This window comes from Hippichthys cyanospilos, chromosome 22 (assembly GCF_059441005.1).
Source record: "Hippichthys cyanospilos isolate Australia breed blue-spotted pipefish chromosome 22, RoL_Hcya_1.0, whole genome shotgun sequence".
Taxonomy (NCBI): domain Eukaryota; kingdom Metazoa; phylum Chordata; class Actinopteri; order Syngnathiformes; family Syngnathidae; genus Hippichthys; species Hippichthys cyanospilos.
In genome coordinates, this window is record NC_142390.1 from 6,750,389 (window position 1) to 6,767,500 (window position 17,112).

Consider the following 17,112-nt stretch of genomic DNA (forward strand, 5'->3'; position numbering starts at 1 on the left):
TGGCTTGTTTTCAAGATAATAGGTTGATTCGGTCGAGAGGTACGAGCACAAAACCGGTCCCCGAAACAAATGGACAAAATGACAAAATATTCGATCAAAATCCTCAACGAACCTTCGTCTGAACAGCTGAGTGGCGTTGCGTCCTCATTTCTTGGATCAACCGGTAAATGTTGAAATCTTCTGGAATTTTCTGGAATGGGCACACAATGCAAAAAAAAAAAAAATCAGGTCTGATAAATTCCCGAAATAATGAAGCCTAAAAAGCTTCTCAATTGCTACTTGGAAATGAAACAATCCCCGATTTGCTGCTACTAGATCGCAATAATTTGCAAATGCTTTTAAATTTACGCTTTATGACTGAAGACAAAAAAAAAATGTACACAAGCTTAATAATTTACAGCAACTGGGGGTGCATTGATGAACAGAACTTTAAAATATTAATTTGATAACGGATTAATCATCCAAGGAAAGCACCCCAAAATTTCAGCGACGATTTAGATGATCAGATTTCTTTAGTAGCAACAATTAGCGACAATCGGATTCAAATGCAGCCTAAATGAAAAATAATGAATTAAGATTTTGCTAACCCCAATCAGAAAATGATCTAATTGGGCCAATCATAGTTACATAAATTGAACCCTGGCACAGAAACTATGTTCAACTATTTATCTTTATTTACCAGTGTTCTGAATAGAAAGTGTCCTGAATAGTGTTTTATTATTTAAAATTCTAAAACATATGAAGCAATTTAGCTGTAGTTGAGTTTTTTTTTTCCCCTCTTTTTTTCCCCAATAGCTGTGTAATTCTTGATATTTGCCGCAGCCTGCTGATAAATGGGACAAATTGGGCCCCTGAGCCAGAGTTTGGACACCATTAATATAAACAGTGTGAAAACATTTCTCATTAGACTACAGTGATCCCTCCTACTTTGCGGTCTCAGATATTGCGTTCTCAGTACTTTTTCCAGGAAAAATTAAACAATTTTCAAAAAAAAAAAAAAAAAAAAAAAAAAAAATCGCAAAAAATGAAAAAAAAAATAGAAAAAAGCAAAAAAGTACATTATAGAGTACTGTATTCATCAAATAACTAAGTAATATTAGTTAAGAACTATGTTAAGAATTCTTCAAGCGTTAGAGTTCGTGACGGTTTTTATCTTATTTTGAAATGCATGCTTTTAATTTGTCGGGGCGCGTTGCATTTCCGTTTCCTATTTTACGTTCTCTGTGCGTCATTCGGTTCGTTACGGTGACGTAGTGAATGACAACTACGCTCATATTTATAGTTTATTATCATTTATGTTGATAACGCACGCTACTGCCTATGTTTAGTAAACGATGAGTGTTTATTCTGTTTATGTGTTCGCTTGTGTAGAGGTTGCACTTTATAGTTAGTAGTTGTTGCTAACCCGCTAATGTCGGCTAAAAATACAGTAAATTCATAGATTAAAGTTCGGCAATATGTTAGTTGACTGACTTGAAGATTGTTGTTGATTTATTGTTCAACAGATACTACATGATACACCATACATGGGCCAAAATAAGTGTGAAGTTCAACGTGATGACTTGCGTACCCTTGGTGCAGATAAGCAGTCCTGAGAACAAATTCTCAACAAACTAAGTAATATTAGTTATTTAATGAATATACAATAATGTTAATAAGGATAATGTAATGTGAAATAATAGGAGAAAGGGGAAAAAAAACGCAAAAAATATATATAAAAAAAGGATTGTTTATGGTTACTGCAGCTATATTTGGGCGCACGTAGAAATCTAGGAACTGATACCCTACTTCGCGGGTTTCAGACTTTGCAGGGGGTTGACACCCCCCATTAACCGCGAAGTAGGGGGATCACTGTACTTGGATAAAACCTTCTCCTTGATTTAATTTTTTAGTCTTCAAAAAAGAGTGTTATTCACAGGATTTTTCCGTAACTCAATTAGAGGTGTCTTTTATTCACCTACCCCAGCTTTGAGGAGGTTCCATGTGTAGTCAATGGCACAGATGGCTCCTGTCCTCCCGCAGCCAGCACTGTACAAAATCATACAGATCGTTTTTCACTTTTTACAGCATTCCCTCCCACAGCTATCTCCAATCTCCACGCGCGCTTTGAAAACGTCAGGCAAAACGGAGACGGGAGCTCCGCGGAAGCCGAGACGACGCGACGTCACGTTTGGCGCGTGAGCAAAGATCGTAAAACTCCATCTCTCGCTGTCACGCGGCTGTCTGCTCCTTGGCACACATCAAACGAGGCGCGACTCGGAGGCGTGCTGCGCGCGACCAGGAAGTGTCCTCGGGCCTCTCATTACGGCTTATTGCGCGCACATGGAGACGGTGCGTGTCATCAGCATCGCAGCGTGTGCTTCTTTAGCCTCTTTATTGGAAGGAAGAGCCAAATGTGCTGCGTTGGTTTTTATCACCTGCAGTGCACACATATGGGCACGTCGTCGTTCTCCTGGTATTCTCTCATGAGCCCGATCATGTCCAGGATGGAATCGAACGACGAGGGGACGTCGTGGTCGGGCCAGTTAATGTAATGGAACTGCGTTATCCTCCGCGTTTCCTGCGGGAAAAGGCGCCGCGGCTCAGGGCGGCCATCACGGTACGTTCGGATGGAGACGGAACTAAACCTACGTTTTCGTACTCCACCACCAGGGAGCGAATGAAGTAGTCCGTCCTGGCCTGCTCCGATTCCTGGAAGGCAGAAAGCGCGACGCGAACCTCGAGTGGCGCCGTTCCAGCAAAATGTGAAAAACATGCCCCCCCCCCCCCCCGCAGCTGCAGATTTATCTACTTACGCAGGAGATTCTGAAAGGCCCGAAAGTCACAGGCTCTCCGAACAGCGGGAAATAGCGCTCGCATTTTTTCTAAGGAGAAAAGAGCGGGAAAGTGCACGGGGGGGGGGGGAACATCTTTATTGCCTTTGGATGCGTGTTAAAAAAATAATAATAATAATAAACAACGTCTCACCCTTCCCATCTCAAACTCTCGACAGGCCATGACGATAACCTGCACGCACACACAGACAAGAAAAATTTGAATGACTGCTCACACACTTTAAAGGTCCACTTATCACATCTGCAAGCTTTTCATCGCCGCACCCGCCCAGCATGGGACCCATCTGGTCCGCCCCATCTGCCTCAGAATTTCTGAGTCACATGAAAAACATATTTATTACTTATATAATTACCCCCCCTCCTCCCCGCCATTTTCAATTATTGACAGCATATGTCTTCTAATTCAGCGGACACTTAAAAGTAAATGAGCCAGGCGCTTATTTGGCATCGAGGATGGAATTTTCCACAAATTTACACAAAAAAAAAAGCCCGATTGTCCTGCGGCGTACTTACTGCGACGTTGTACTCCCAGATCATCCTCCAAAAATCGACCACGGTGTTGGGTAGGGGCCCCTGGGTTGCGATGTAGACCTCGGGGCCATCCATGACCTGGAAAAGCGCGTCATCAAATACGAGGAGAATTTTTAAAAAGTCGGTCGTGGTGATTTTGTTGTTAGATCTTCACACCTTAATGAAATTGGCATTGATGTAATCTGTGTCCTGATTAGTTGTTTTTAACGTCAACTTCACCCGAGTGTGATCAACTAGGAAGAAACAGAAAGGGACATGATTATAGTACCAAATCAACATGACAGAAGAGTAGCAAGCCGGAAAAAATAAATACAGCGCTGTCCTGATATATTTATTATTTGACCTTTTTTTTGCTGTTTTTTTGCTGCGACTAGCCGGCCTTAATATGCAAAACGGCACTGAACTCAAATAAGCAACTTGCAAATAGATAGTGCTTGCCACTCCCAGTCAAACCGAACAAACAAGAACCATTACAACTGTAGTCCACTAGTGTGATGCTAATTCTAGTTAGCATAAATGTTGGCAGGCTTTTTTTTTTTTAACCCTTTCAGCAAAGTTGAGACAATACATCAGTCACACTTGAGTCAGCTTGATGAACTATTAGCAGTTATACAAACAATCTATTGGGAATGATTAGGGTTAGGTAATACATGTAATTATTTGATTAATTCCTCATTTTAAAAATAAAAGATTTGAAAAATCGTGAAATCGAGATGTTTACAATTGGTGCGAACGATTTTTTTGCGCCATTTAAAGGGACAGTCCACTTTTTTTAGGGCATTTCTTGCAGTAAAAAGTTCATATTTTGTCCCGAAATAACTTTGAAATGGAAGATTGCCATCAGTCGGGCCTTACATGGAAGTATGTCCTTGTATCGATTCTTCTTGACGTTCTCCTCTCGCTCGCCGATATTGGTGGGGTAGATCTTCTCGGTGCGGTACTTTGTGGATAGCCGTCGCAGCTGCTGCAAATAAATAATGAGGACACCATGAAGAATCGTTTTCTATAACAGAATGACCCGATCAACATGTTTAATAAATTGACATTACTTGTGTGTAGCTAAACGGAAAATATCAGCCATTTGGCTAATTATTCTTGGGCGTTGTTTGAAGGACCGTTCTCAGCCAATTGATTGTCTATTAATCAGGCCCTAATCTCCGGAACAAATTCAAATTTTTTGGTGTAAATGTGTCCACTTCCTGCAGTTATCCCTCATTTGCATAAAGCTTGACCTGGAAGAAGCTACGTTTTCAACTTGAAAAGCATAGAAATCGGTCACATCACATGGACAAAGGAGCTGAGCTGAGCTGAGCCGGCTACCGTTTGCAAAGACCCTGCTTCTAATTACCCTTACTTCCTGTTCCATAAAGCACACATGTGTACACCGACAAATAATAGAGGACGCCTGGAGGGCGGAAAAGGAAAAATAAAGCAGAGGGAGGGAGTTCTCCTGGACCTTCAGGAGAGGCTGAACAAGGGCATACAAGATAAACAAGGAGACAAAAAGAAAAGATGCTCTTGGTAACAAAGCTAATGGCTTCCCACATTCATTCACACATCATCCCCGTGACACACTTTGCTCGGCCGCTGAATGGGAGGCTAAAAAAGAAGAAATAAGGGCCTTCGAAATGACAACATGCGCAAGTTTGAGATGACGCCGATCCGCCCCGGCGTTCCGATCGCAGAGAAGCAAACCACAATAACGGAGCGTTTCCTCTGCATGCGCCATGTCCACTCACACACACACACACTAACACACACACACACACAGAGGCAGGGCGTTTCCCAGCCTCCACAGCCCCCCCATCAGGGTGAGTCACCAGCATTTACAGACACATTACTTGGGTCGAAAATAACTTGCGGATGCCAGGGATGTTACTGGGCTGAGGGTTGTCGACAAAATAATTCCAGCGTGACCGATGGATTTTTTTATTTTTTTTTTAAGGCAGATGCAGATTTTTGTTAGAAAAAAAAAATACAGGCAACAGTTTAATCAACTGATTCGTTTGCAAAATTGGAATGAATTAAATAACATTTCAATCGGATTTTCACTATTCACATCCTGGTTGCTATTTCCAACAAAAAGCAGGGGTTAACAGTAAATATTGTTTTGTTTTAAAGTTGCACACTTTCACAGGTACTCACTGCATACAATGCCAAGCTAACGGAATAAATCAAAAAAAGTGAAGACCTGGAAAAGCTGCAAGAGCTAACCTACTTTCTGTCTCCTGGCTGAATAAGCATCGCCGTACTTGCCTGGCACGCTGAATAATTCACACGCACACACACCCATACACACACTTAGGCACTTTCTCTTTCTTCAGTTTGGTCGTAAGCGCTGATTGGCAGAGCATGTGTGCTTCCTGCATTTGGGGGGGGTGCTTTGTGTCTGTGTGGTCAGGAAGTGGGGGTGTGGAACTGCTGAGACGTTGCACTGCGATGGTCACCTTTCATACTCACGCACCCGCATAAGGAAATTAGGTCAAGGCTTACAATGCGGAAGAAAAAAAGCGGACAAGATGCACTGCTAGAGCAACTAAAAGGCTCGCAAGCCATGTCAGAACTTGACCATTGCTGCGTTGAAAGTAAGTTGGCAGAATGTGAGGTGGACCCTCATCCATGAAAGCTAATATAGATCAGTGGCGCACTGCTTCAGACAAATAAGAGGACACAATGCAGAAGACACTCCCACACTCCAAAAACATGCAGGGCAGGTGTATTGAACGCACTAAGTTGCGATTGGCAACCAATTGAAGGTGTGTCCCCGCCTACTGTCCAGAGTCAGCTGGGATAGGCAGGAGCAAGCCTGTGACCCTTGTGAGGATAAGCTTCACTAGAAAACAGATGGATGGATGGATCTTTCCTCCAAATGCGGTTCAAAACTAAAAGTGTCGTATTAAAGAGTCAGGCATTCGCATCTGTGCGAATGATCAGAAGGGCTCAATTTGAGCCAGGAAAAGCTGTGATTTATTGTCAGTTCTGTCCACCTCCACTACTATCAAACCTTGTTTCCACCAAAGGCATACACCATGCTTCAGAAAAATAAGCGTGATCTCTTCGAACCGCGCCGCGCTGATTTTTGCTAAATGCTTTTCGGTCTAACCAAAAACTTTACAGCTACCATCATGAAATGTGGAATTTTGCATATGAGAACCACTATTGAATCAAGTAAACTGGGAAACCAGCAACTAGAAGGATAAGTTGACTTGACAGTTTCACAATGCGCCACCGAGCTAGTTTCCGAGTCTACATTGGATAATCAGTGTGACAGACTCTACTTGTCTGTTCCTGGGTCTACATTCTCCTTCCATGGCATTCACGTACTAATTAAAACCGCAGACGTCTCATGGGTTGCAAACAAAAACTTTGCCCGTATTGTTCCCCCTGCTGCAGGAAGCAGATGTGGAGCAAACGCACGTAATCCTAATCATCCGGGAACGAAACGGGTTGTGCGTCGCATGTGTGCATCACTTGAGTGGCTCACATATTCACAGCCCATAAAACCATAAACCTGCTGACCTCCGCCTCATAAGCTGTGCCCTTCTGTCCAGCCCTCGACACGTTCGCATCTGTCACAGTGGTTTCTTTTCAAATTAAGAGCAAATGAACTGTAACATGAAGCAACATCGCTAAACTGTTTTACAGTAACTTCTTTGCGAAACTTTGTTATGCCTTTATTTTGTTAACTTCTCTTCGGGTGTGCACGTAGTCATGTACAACCTTAACACATCATTTCCTGAGCGTGTGGTCTGGGTGACCTGACTTCTTGTACTTTTCATCATGTAAAGTTGACAAGCAAACTCGCAGAGCGGAAATATGCCTTGGCTTCTCGTGTGAGTACAAGCTAGCTCAGAGGCAAACGCCGTGTTTTTTTTTTAAAGCCTGACAAGTCGTCAGCTTAGAAAGTGACACTGAAGAAATTTGAAGGTGTTTTTACAGTAACGTGAGGCAGGCCTACGCACAAATAAAAAACAGCAGCACACCCTGTGCACCCACACTCAAAAAGCAAATTAGTGAAACATCTCTCCATCACACGTGTAGGCCATGGACTGGAGATTCTGTTTTATGAGAGCCGCTGAGGCCAAAACTCCTTCAGCAGCTTGTGGGGAAACTTGAGTTTTTACCTCCGAGAGTCTTAAGTTTGAACATCTTTCATATTTGGCGTGAAAACATCCGGAGTCCGTGGGTGGAGGAGTCTCAGTCAGCATTTAGCAAAAAAAAAAAAAACTGTAAAAAATGACGCAAAACTATTCTTAGTGAAGCTAACCGTGCTGGTAGGACCATTCTGGATTTTCTGTCAGGAAAAAAAAAAAAAAAAAATACTGATTAACCCATTCAGTGCCATGGACGAGAAGCGGTTACCTACATGCAAGTGTAACTGAAGAATGGAAGTCAATCTTTCATATGATACCACTCATATTCACATAGACATAGCACACATTACTGTTGGCCTTTAAAGGTCAGTGAAAATGCTAAAAATACTGGCGCTCTAGAGGTTTCCTTTTCCAATAACGCTTGACACTGAAAGAGTTAATCAGCAATTAATAAATAAATAAAATAATTGATAAATAAAATGGAATTTGCTTCCTTTGAAGCTTTCAATAATTGCCAATTATAGGCGGAGTTTCACTTATCATTGGCTGGACTGGTATCCATTGTCTGCAAAGGTCAAAGGTAAAGGTTAAAAAAGGCTTTTATTCTGTCTTCAAGATTCATTAAATTAAGATTTGCTTTGTTTTGAATGACAGGTCAGTAAAATGAGCATAAAAACATTTTCCTGATATATAGGATACAAAGTTACGCTTTGCATTTGTGTAAAAATGACGCAAGTGTTGGTTGTAAACAACTCCTGCAAACGGTTGAAACACAAAAGGTAAAAAGTTAAAACTCATCAGCAAATTCCAGTCATGTGACCGATTATTTGTGGTTGATATTTGAAGGGCCGTAATCTGCGTATATGATCGGTCGGGCTCTTGTTACAAAGCTTTCATTTTGGCCATCATAAGGTTTTAAAGTCACAATTCATATGCAGCTTGGGATGCAGAATCACCTTAGCAAAAATTGCTATATGAGATGCACTGGTGACTTCATGTTTCCCTTCAGGCCAATGAAATCAAGCTCCGACAGCACGATTCTACCGTTTCCTTTCTTGGGTTATTCTGTCGACTAACCGGCCTTGGTCGGCATGATGATATTAAGACTGTGTCCGCTTTAGGCTCTCCATTCACATCGTGAGTCACTGGTGTCTTTGCAGGAAACACAAAGCGCCAGTAGAAAGTAAGGTCTCGATTAAAAAAAAGCAGTCTGCCTGAATATTTCAGATTCTCCCACAGCATATAATCTGTGCCTCGCTGACCTAGCGGCACACTGTAATTACGCGTCTAAAACACATTCTATATATAGGTAACAATAGGTAGTTAAACTGGGTCTTAAAGTCCGGGTTTTCTAATGCAAAGGGGCACCACCCCACACACGCTTGCCATATGCCAAGAAATTGAGGTACGGGTCTGAAAAACTGGTGCAACCTGCTCAATCGCTCAGATGCAACTGGGCAAGCTGCCTGTCTAAGTTTTCTTGTCGACAGGCTGCTGTCTGATGAATAATTAAAAGGAACGGCGCACAATGTTGCCAGATGAGAGCAAAGTCAGCCAGAGGCCTCGGATTAATGAATATTTAGCATGCGAGCTTCAATTGAAGCAGTTTCTCATATATAACGGGCCGCTAGAGGGTCACGCAAGGGGCTGCAAGAATGAATGTTAGGTCAATATGATGTGTGGGGCAAAAATCAAATCATATATATATATATGTATATGTGTAAACACATATTGGCTGGACAGGACCACAGTACAATAGAATGTGGGTGTTGATTTTTTTTTTTTTTTTTGCCAAAGGTTTAGACAAAGTGCACCCAAACAATGCACCAGCAGCCATTGAAAAGGCAGAACACAAGGTTATGAAATAGGTCTATGAAAGAATGCTGCAAGCTCCAGCAAGCTGCTTCCATGAAGTTTGCAACAGGGTGTGTGTCTGTGTGTTCCCGACGTCACAATCACAATCAGTCATAATTGAACACACGCAAAAATGTATCTCAAACGTGTTCTCGGAAGCTACAAAACAACCTCCGATTTGAATATGAACAACATAGGGATTACTATTATTAACTCAGTCATTTCCATTGACAACTATAGGTGTAAAGAGATCCAGTTTTACTGGGCTCGCAAGTATTAACTCCTTCACTGCCATTGACGGCAAGTTAAATAAAACATGTTTCTAAACTGTGCTGGTAGCGGGAGAATTTCAGTGATTTTGGTGAGACGATTTTAGGCTGTCCAAAACGATTCTGGCCCACTCGCTTTTCAAATGTGTTTACATTAAGCAGCATGGGTAATATAATTTATATTATAAGGAAAAATCAATGCGTGTAAATTTCATTCATATATTACTTTCACATGTGTAATCAAAACACAATTATTATAATGCAGGGGGAAAAAATGGCTGCACGTCTGTGATGAAAACGTATCATATTTCTTCCTCGTCCTTTTGGCAATTTTGGTAAGCTAATTTTATTTCCTCTGCTTTGCTCGGCGGCAGTAGACGACAGGTTATGTCGAATACCTACACCAGATCGACATATGCCCATTACTTTCAGTCCGTCAGAGATCAAGAAGAATATAATAGTGAGGTGCACTTTGTGCGTGACACCTGAAGAGCCGTGTCACTGTAACGTGAAGTTAGCCAAGAGAAAACACGCAGAGGATTGCGAATGGGGAAAACAAAGTTCTCTCGCTCGGGGATGCCACTTCAAGATGAGATTCTTGTAGGTGGTACGTAGAAGATATTCTGGCGCTTTCCAAGTGGATTCACCAGCATTTGAAAACCTTGTCAGCAAGAACCCTGTCGCAACTAGCAATAATTACAAGGTAAGCAAACGCTAATTTTCACTCTTATAAAATTGCTATTAATAGTAGCCTATAAATAGTTGTGGTCAACGTGTATCAGGATGAAGCATTCAAAAACTCCAGTTAAACACAGTAACGATGATGTAGCCTAGCTGCTAACGTTAGCCCCAACGAAACCATCTATTTTTGAAATGTCTGTCCTTAACCTAGTCGAGTGAACTTGAATTTGAATATTAACATTTAAAATGTTGAATGCACTAACGTTTTTTTTTGCCTCCTGCATAAACAATGCATCACTATGCTGTGAAGCTAAGTAATAAAGGGATTAAAATACTGTAAAAATATTCTGTATATTGTCATGTCTTTGCAGGTTTACAATAAAATACGGATCAAACGTTTTTTTTTTTACCGTTTTTAAGCCAAAACATTCACTGGATGTGTAATGAGCGTAATGTGCTACATTTAGATAGCAAATTCCAATTTCCAGTCATGTTAGTGAGAGTAAGTATAGTATAAAAGTAATGCAATTACATTGCAAAAACAGTAATATTGTAATGCAACTAGTAACTTTGAAATGACAGTTATAAGTAATATATAATGCATTAGTTTTGAAGTAACTTGCCCAATATGCGTATAGATATGGAGAGAGAGAGTCACTGTTAATCTCAACCTAATACTAGTAATCTAAAACTGCCTTTTTGGAAAATGACACAAATTGGTGGGAGTTTGACGATGGAATATTACGGACAAACAAGGCATTAAGAGTTGCGCAGTGACAGTACGCACAAACAAATCAGATGCAGGGCTTATAAAGCCACACGTGACCTACCAGGTGTTAAGATCGTGCAAAGCCCCCGTATATTTACTGGTTACTTGAGGAACATCTCTCAATTAGTTTTAGTAGGGAGTGTGAACAATGGATTTGTCGCGTGAATGACTACAAAATCAGTCTTTCTATCTGTCATGGTGGAGAGAAGCTATTTTATAACAACAGGAAATAAACAGCCACCATAACAACAGCACAAAGCAGCCAAGCTAAATTAAGCTTTACACTAGAATAGCAGTAATATAGCCAAAAAATGGACGTCAAACAGGGGAGGCTCGGTTGCTTATTTGAAGGCCGGCTCGGAGACAAAGCTTAGCCTGCCTCCTGCGGGACAGAACCGATTGGGACACGGGCCGATCCTTGGGATCGAAGAGGTTCGACGCGAGTGAGCGAGCTGGCTAGCTAGCTAGCTAACTAGCTAGCTGTCGATCATTTTTTTTTTCCCACCCACCATAAAGTCGCTTCCGAAGTTGTCCTCTCCCCGGTCGTCGTCCCCGTCGGTCATGGCTTTCACGCCCTGGATAAACTTTCTCAGGATGCCGGCTTGGTCCATCATGCTTGCGGCCGCTTTCTATTCAAGGTGTCCCGTTACCTTAAAAAAAAAAAAAAACTCCCTAAAGTAGCAGGGGAGGTGAGGGGGAAAAAAATCAAGAAAAAAAAGACAAAAGGAAGCGGGGGGGGGGGGGGTTGGGGGGATAAATAAAAAAATAAATGTGCTTCACGGATCCTCCCAAAGAGACATCGTCGCTTCACAAGCATTCCTCTTGTCCCTTTTTTGATCCTTTATCGCCCCATGTTGTTTCGCCTTCTTTCTTCTTGGCTCGTTTCACAACGCGTTTACAGTTAGTCCGTGAAAAATGCAGTAGCGGTCGGCCTTCCCGTCACAGGGATCAAGTTTATAATCGTCGCGTTATATAAGATAGCCAACCTCGATTGTGCAAGAATTGAAAAAGAAAACAATTACAGTTTAAAAAAGATAGACCCGGTCCGGTAAGTGTCTACCCCTCCCTGTCTAGCTTGATTTCCACATTGACTGCTTCTCGTTACTTGCTACTGAGGAACATCCGGACAGAATTAGCCAACCAGAAAGAGCACCCGCCCCTTCAAGTGAATTATGCCTGTTGATTGGTGGCTGATGACAAAATACAAAGAGCTCATTGGCGGAAAACGATGTCTATCGATATAAAAGGTGATCGTGATTGGATTGAACTTCAGTCCTTCGTTTCGACGCGGCTTGTCACGTCATCATTTTGAAATGTTATATTATTTTAAGGATACAATACCGCGATGTATTTATAGATTGAGTATTTTTCAATGAATCAAAAACACTCAAAGTGTTTAGTTAAAAGAGGCATGATTTTAAAATGATCCAATTGCAAATATTGTCAGTAGTGTATTGAGTAACTGTTATTATTATTATCTTAAAGGCCAAGTTAAAAAGTTTTAAAAATGGAGCATGTACCCCAATAGTCTAGACATAACATCCCCCCCCATATATCTGTATACCTACAGATGTCCATTTTTAACATTAACAACAGAAAAACGCAATATAAATCAACTCTCAGCAACTGTTAATTATTTTTATCGCGTTTATACGGGTTACAGCTTAGTCTAAAACGGAAAAAAAAGAAGCAAGTGCACCAAAGCGCCTGAAACTAAAAGAAAATGATGAAAATTATTACAATTAAATCCCCCCCCCCCCCCCCCCCCCCCCCCCCCCCCCCAAGCACTGAGAAGCACTGTGTTAGTGGAATATGAATTAAGCAGTAAAATCTACCAGTTTATATCCATTACAGGGGGTGGCCATTTTGCCACTTGCTAACAAAAATTACATCACATTTGCTGAGTCCTCAGCTTGCAAATGTCACGTGACCAAACATTGACAACAGGTGAGATTTTGCTGCTTAACCCTTTCACCCCCGTTGGGACAATGCATCCCGCAGTTTTTCAAAAAAATCACAGTGGGAACATAAATCGTAGCAATTACATGAAATGGCATCCTAGCCTATATAGTTTGGTGATCATTTTCATTTCTCTTGTAAGATTATTGTTATTATTATTGTTATTATTATGAAAAACAAATAGGACAAATAATCTATGTAAGTGAGAATTTCATTAACTAATTTTCCAAGTATCCTAGACTCATAAACAAGTCGGAAATGCTTTCTATGATTTATTTAAAAAATCAATAGCGAAAACCATTCATCAGAATTCTGTCACAGAACATATCATAAAGAAAATGACTTGACTATCCCTTTAACAGGTGATTAAGAATAGACGAGGGAGCAGGTTAATCTCCTTCGTGATCTAAAACCAGAAGCAAACGCTCAGATAATCCAGTCAAGCATCCATTATGGGATTTTAATACCCGCCACTAACAACGTAGGGATGCGTGGCTAGATATTACGTGAAGGCCGGAATTAAAACACAGATTAACGGGTCAGATGCCATCTCTGGATTAAAACAACTCCAGGAATAACTTGAAACAAATACATAATGCGCGCACGCAAAAATCAGTCTTTTTATGATTTACTAAAGTCATTTGACAGTGAACACAACCTTTCCACATTTGCCCTTGTTTGTTTCTTCTGCCACATGACATCATCTAAACATAGTTTCTTCTCTATGACTAACCTCTTCATTTCACACGTAACTGTGCAATCAAGTTTATTTCTTCTCTCCGCACTTGCGTGGAAACGGGTCAAGAAGCACGACAACAGGCGCTGTGTTTTCACATGGGAAGCCCCCATAAACGTGCTCTTTGGAGTTCAACGCCCGCTTCCTTCTCTTTACTGTATTTGACCTTCCAGTGGCGCTTAGGGGCCCCACAACAGTTAGCTATGACAACATCCTGCTGACATGGCTCCCAAATCATCCATCCCTCTTTTACTTTCTCACACACACAGTCTTTCCCCTCCCATCCATCCGCCTCTCTCTCTGGAATGTAGTGTTCCGAAGCAGCTGAGAGGAGGAATGCCGCTGTTACAAGCCCATACACAACTCCAAGGGGTTGGTGGGAGAGGCCGGGACACAGGAGGCACACACGCTAATGCACATATGCATGAACCAAAAGGAACCCATTTGGGGTTATTTCAGTGTTAAGGGGCCAGAAGTGTCTTGGACAATAACTTTGCTATTGTGCCTATAATAAACAATATAAGGCTTGCTGAAGCGGAAGTCAGCCCACGCCTCCACCAGGCCTTAAACAGAGTTTGAGAATAAAAACTTTTTCTAAAAATATTCTGATTGCTGAAGTAAAACCGGAAGTACTTCCCTACAAAAATATACGAAGTTGACCTCGAAGATTCTCAGCGTTGTATAAAGGCTCCCTCTAGTGGTACAATAATCATAGACTAAATGCTCATACTTTTAAAGTGGCGGCGATTATTTAAAAAAATCAGAATTGTAAATTTTAATTGAATCACAATTATAATCTTTCCTCGGTGCGTAAAACAATTATATCATAGATGGTCAGTTGATATGTCATCATCGGCGTCCTTCCTGGTCCCAAAGGGTGTAGTTACATACATCAGTCACAGGATGGCAGTACTGTATCGTATATGTATTATTGGTGTTTTATTTGCCTTGAATTTGCCAAAACATTTATATCGGTTATCCTAACTTTTAAGTAGGTCATGACTTGGTGTTTATTTGTGAAACATAATCTGAATTAAAAACGTTAAACACAAGGATGGCAAATTGAATCTGGGAGCCCAGCCCCACCACGCTGAAAATGATTCTGACAAAGCCCCCAATTTTTTATCCGGTTGTTATTGCCTTTTGGGAGAAAAAGTCTCCCATTTCCGTTTGAAATCTCACAGGGACTAAAATAAACTACAAATACAACGTGTCAGAAAATACAAGTGACTTCCGCATATGACGCAGTATAATCTCGCGAGATTATGGCGAATTCACGTGGAAATTTGTGCTGCTTTCAAATCAATCGGAATCTTTAGTGGTTTAAAAATAAAAGTCGAAAATATGTGTTTTTCTAAATTGCTTAAAGCAACCGCAGAATTAGTTGATGAAGCAGAAAATATTCACGTTTATTTTTGATGCAAAAAAATAATCGCAAATCCGTCTCTACGAATTAGACGAGGAGTTGGGGCACTCGGATTTGAAGTAAATATTACATAATGGTAAAACATTCAATCTAATTTTAAAACTCATTTATAATCAAATAACGCCTCATTTATTAATCACTAGTTATAGCATAAATAAAATGTTATATTTTAAATGGTTGATTCAAAATGTATATGATTTACCTAATTACATTAATATGACATTGTATTATTTTTTTTTTTTAAGGTGTAGATTAACAGTTCCGCCTGCATTCAATCTAGGATTTATTTGGGAAGAAATTTAATGTGACAAAGATTAAAAGACTAATGATAATGTTAACACTTAAGCGGGATTTAAAAAAACGGCGCTATCGATCACTCCTGCATAGTAACAGAGTATTATTTCCAAATTATTGGTGAATAGCACTTATTTAAACAGCATATAACATTTAGAGGTTAGTTGTCAGGAGTGTCAATTTAATCTATCGCAATCGCTTGTTCAAATATATTTTTGTCCACCAGGAGGCAGCATCGACCTAGTGATTGTATTGCACTGACACTGAAAACGCTTACTATAAAAATTGAGAGGACATTGTTTTGGTTTCTTCCCCCAGCGTTACGACACACAAACAGAAACGAGTGTGAACAAAGTCAAAGAATTTGGACCCTCACAGAATCCCACCACAATTTAAGAATATTGTTAAATTAGCACTTATAACCACGTCAGTCCCAGTTGAGCGATTTTATTGGCTAGAATTACAGCGTGCAGGTGTTCCTAATGGAGTGCTACAAGGTTGTTTGTTTGGATCAAAGCATATTTTCCTAAGCCAGCTTTCCCCTTTTGCAATCAGACTTCCTGCGCAGTGATGTCAGCTGTTTTGACTTGACAGGCCCGCCGAGGTGCAGGAGCAAGCCAGTCACGACCTGCCCGTGCTCAGATGTAATCCGAACCCCCCCCCAGTCCCCATCCTCTACTTTCACGCCAATTTCAAGTCTGACGCCTAAAAAGCCCACCGCCGTCAACCCCCGGAAATGGCGAACAATCACTCTTCGACCCCCTTGAGCTACAACGAGGGAATTACATGCAAAAACATACTTTTCCTGCCACTACGCCAGCCGTCCATTGGACACCTGAGCCATTCCCTGTAGGAATGTCTTAACAAGACCCTTCTGGATTTCCTGAGTGGAGGAATCTCGGAATGTTGCACGTTCTTGAGAAGAATGAGCCATCTGGTCCAAAGCTGTTGCAACAAGTCACCAATCGCATACTGTACTCTCTTTACTGTTGGCCTATATTAAAACGGATCCAAAGGGACAGCAAAATCCACTGTGGACAGAGGGCTTCTCAAATTTTGGGGGCCAGGGGCCACTTACAGGAGCCATCTGCAAGCATTACTAGTGTAACTCTCCAGCATCCCACAAAACAACCGTTCCCAAACAACCATGTAAACATGGAGAAATCCATGTGTCAACCCAGTTGCATCACATCATATTTCTGTCTGCGGGAGCATGCAGGACGTGATGCCTACACAAAGCGAGAGAAACGGAGACGGCGCAAGAGGAAGGCGTTAGGTACCATGAGTCAGCATAGTGACTAATAATGTGCCAGTCCACGTCGGTTAAATTAGCTCCTGTTACGTGGCGCAATGACAGATGGGGGAAGAGATCGGATCTCCATATCGGAAGTCAGACAGACTTTGCATATAGATACATAAACATAAATCATGTGACTTTTCATCATCTTGATCGAACCCTCGTCATAGCTGTCCAAGTTCAATCCCATGGAATCCACCTCGTATGTATTAACAGACAGCGGCGGGGTCTTTTCTCACGGACTTTGTGGCGGTTAGCAGTAAATCTCATCTGCCGAACACACGCTTCGGAGGGGTGAGGATGAGGACACAAACAGACGGGGGGTTACTGAGGAAACCCAGAAGCATTCTGGGAAAACAAAACGCTCC

General features: G+C 41.4%; 1 protein-coding gene across 4 annotated transcripts in view; it reads right to left on the minus strand.

The window, feature by feature from the left end:
• Window positions 1-17,112, minus strand: part of ptpn12 (protein tyrosine phosphatase non-receptor type 12) — a 48,049-nt gene that overhangs the window by 13,378 nt on the left and 17,559 nt on the right. Inside the window, exons 2-11 of one of the 4 annotated variants that reach the window (XM_088406052.1) lie at window positions 11,542-11,682; window positions 4,221-4,329; window positions 3,522-3,598; window positions 3,348-3,443; window positions 2,968-3,006; window positions 2,796-2,864; window positions 2,632-2,691; window positions 2,418-2,560; window positions 1,962-2,028; window positions 113-190 (exon numbers count right to left, since the gene is read on the minus strand). In XM_088406052.1, coding sequence (XP_088262178.1) covers window positions 113-190; window positions 1,962-2,028; window positions 2,418-2,560; window positions 2,632-2,691; window positions 2,796-2,864; window positions 2,968-3,006; window positions 3,348-3,443; window positions 3,522-3,598; window positions 4,221-4,329; window positions 11,542-11,646 — 843 coding nt within the window. In that variant the 5' untranslated portion in view covers window positions 11,647-11,682. Of the gene's footprint in view, window positions 1-112; window positions 191-1,961; window positions 2,029-2,417; window positions 2,561-2,631; window positions 2,692-2,795; window positions 2,865-2,967; window positions 3,007-3,347; window positions 3,444-3,521; window positions 3,599-4,220; window positions 4,330-11,541; window positions 12,122-17,112 lie in introns of those variants that run through there. The other 3 variants (XM_088406053.1, XM_088406050.1, XM_088406049.1) reach the window with 3 other exon arrangements.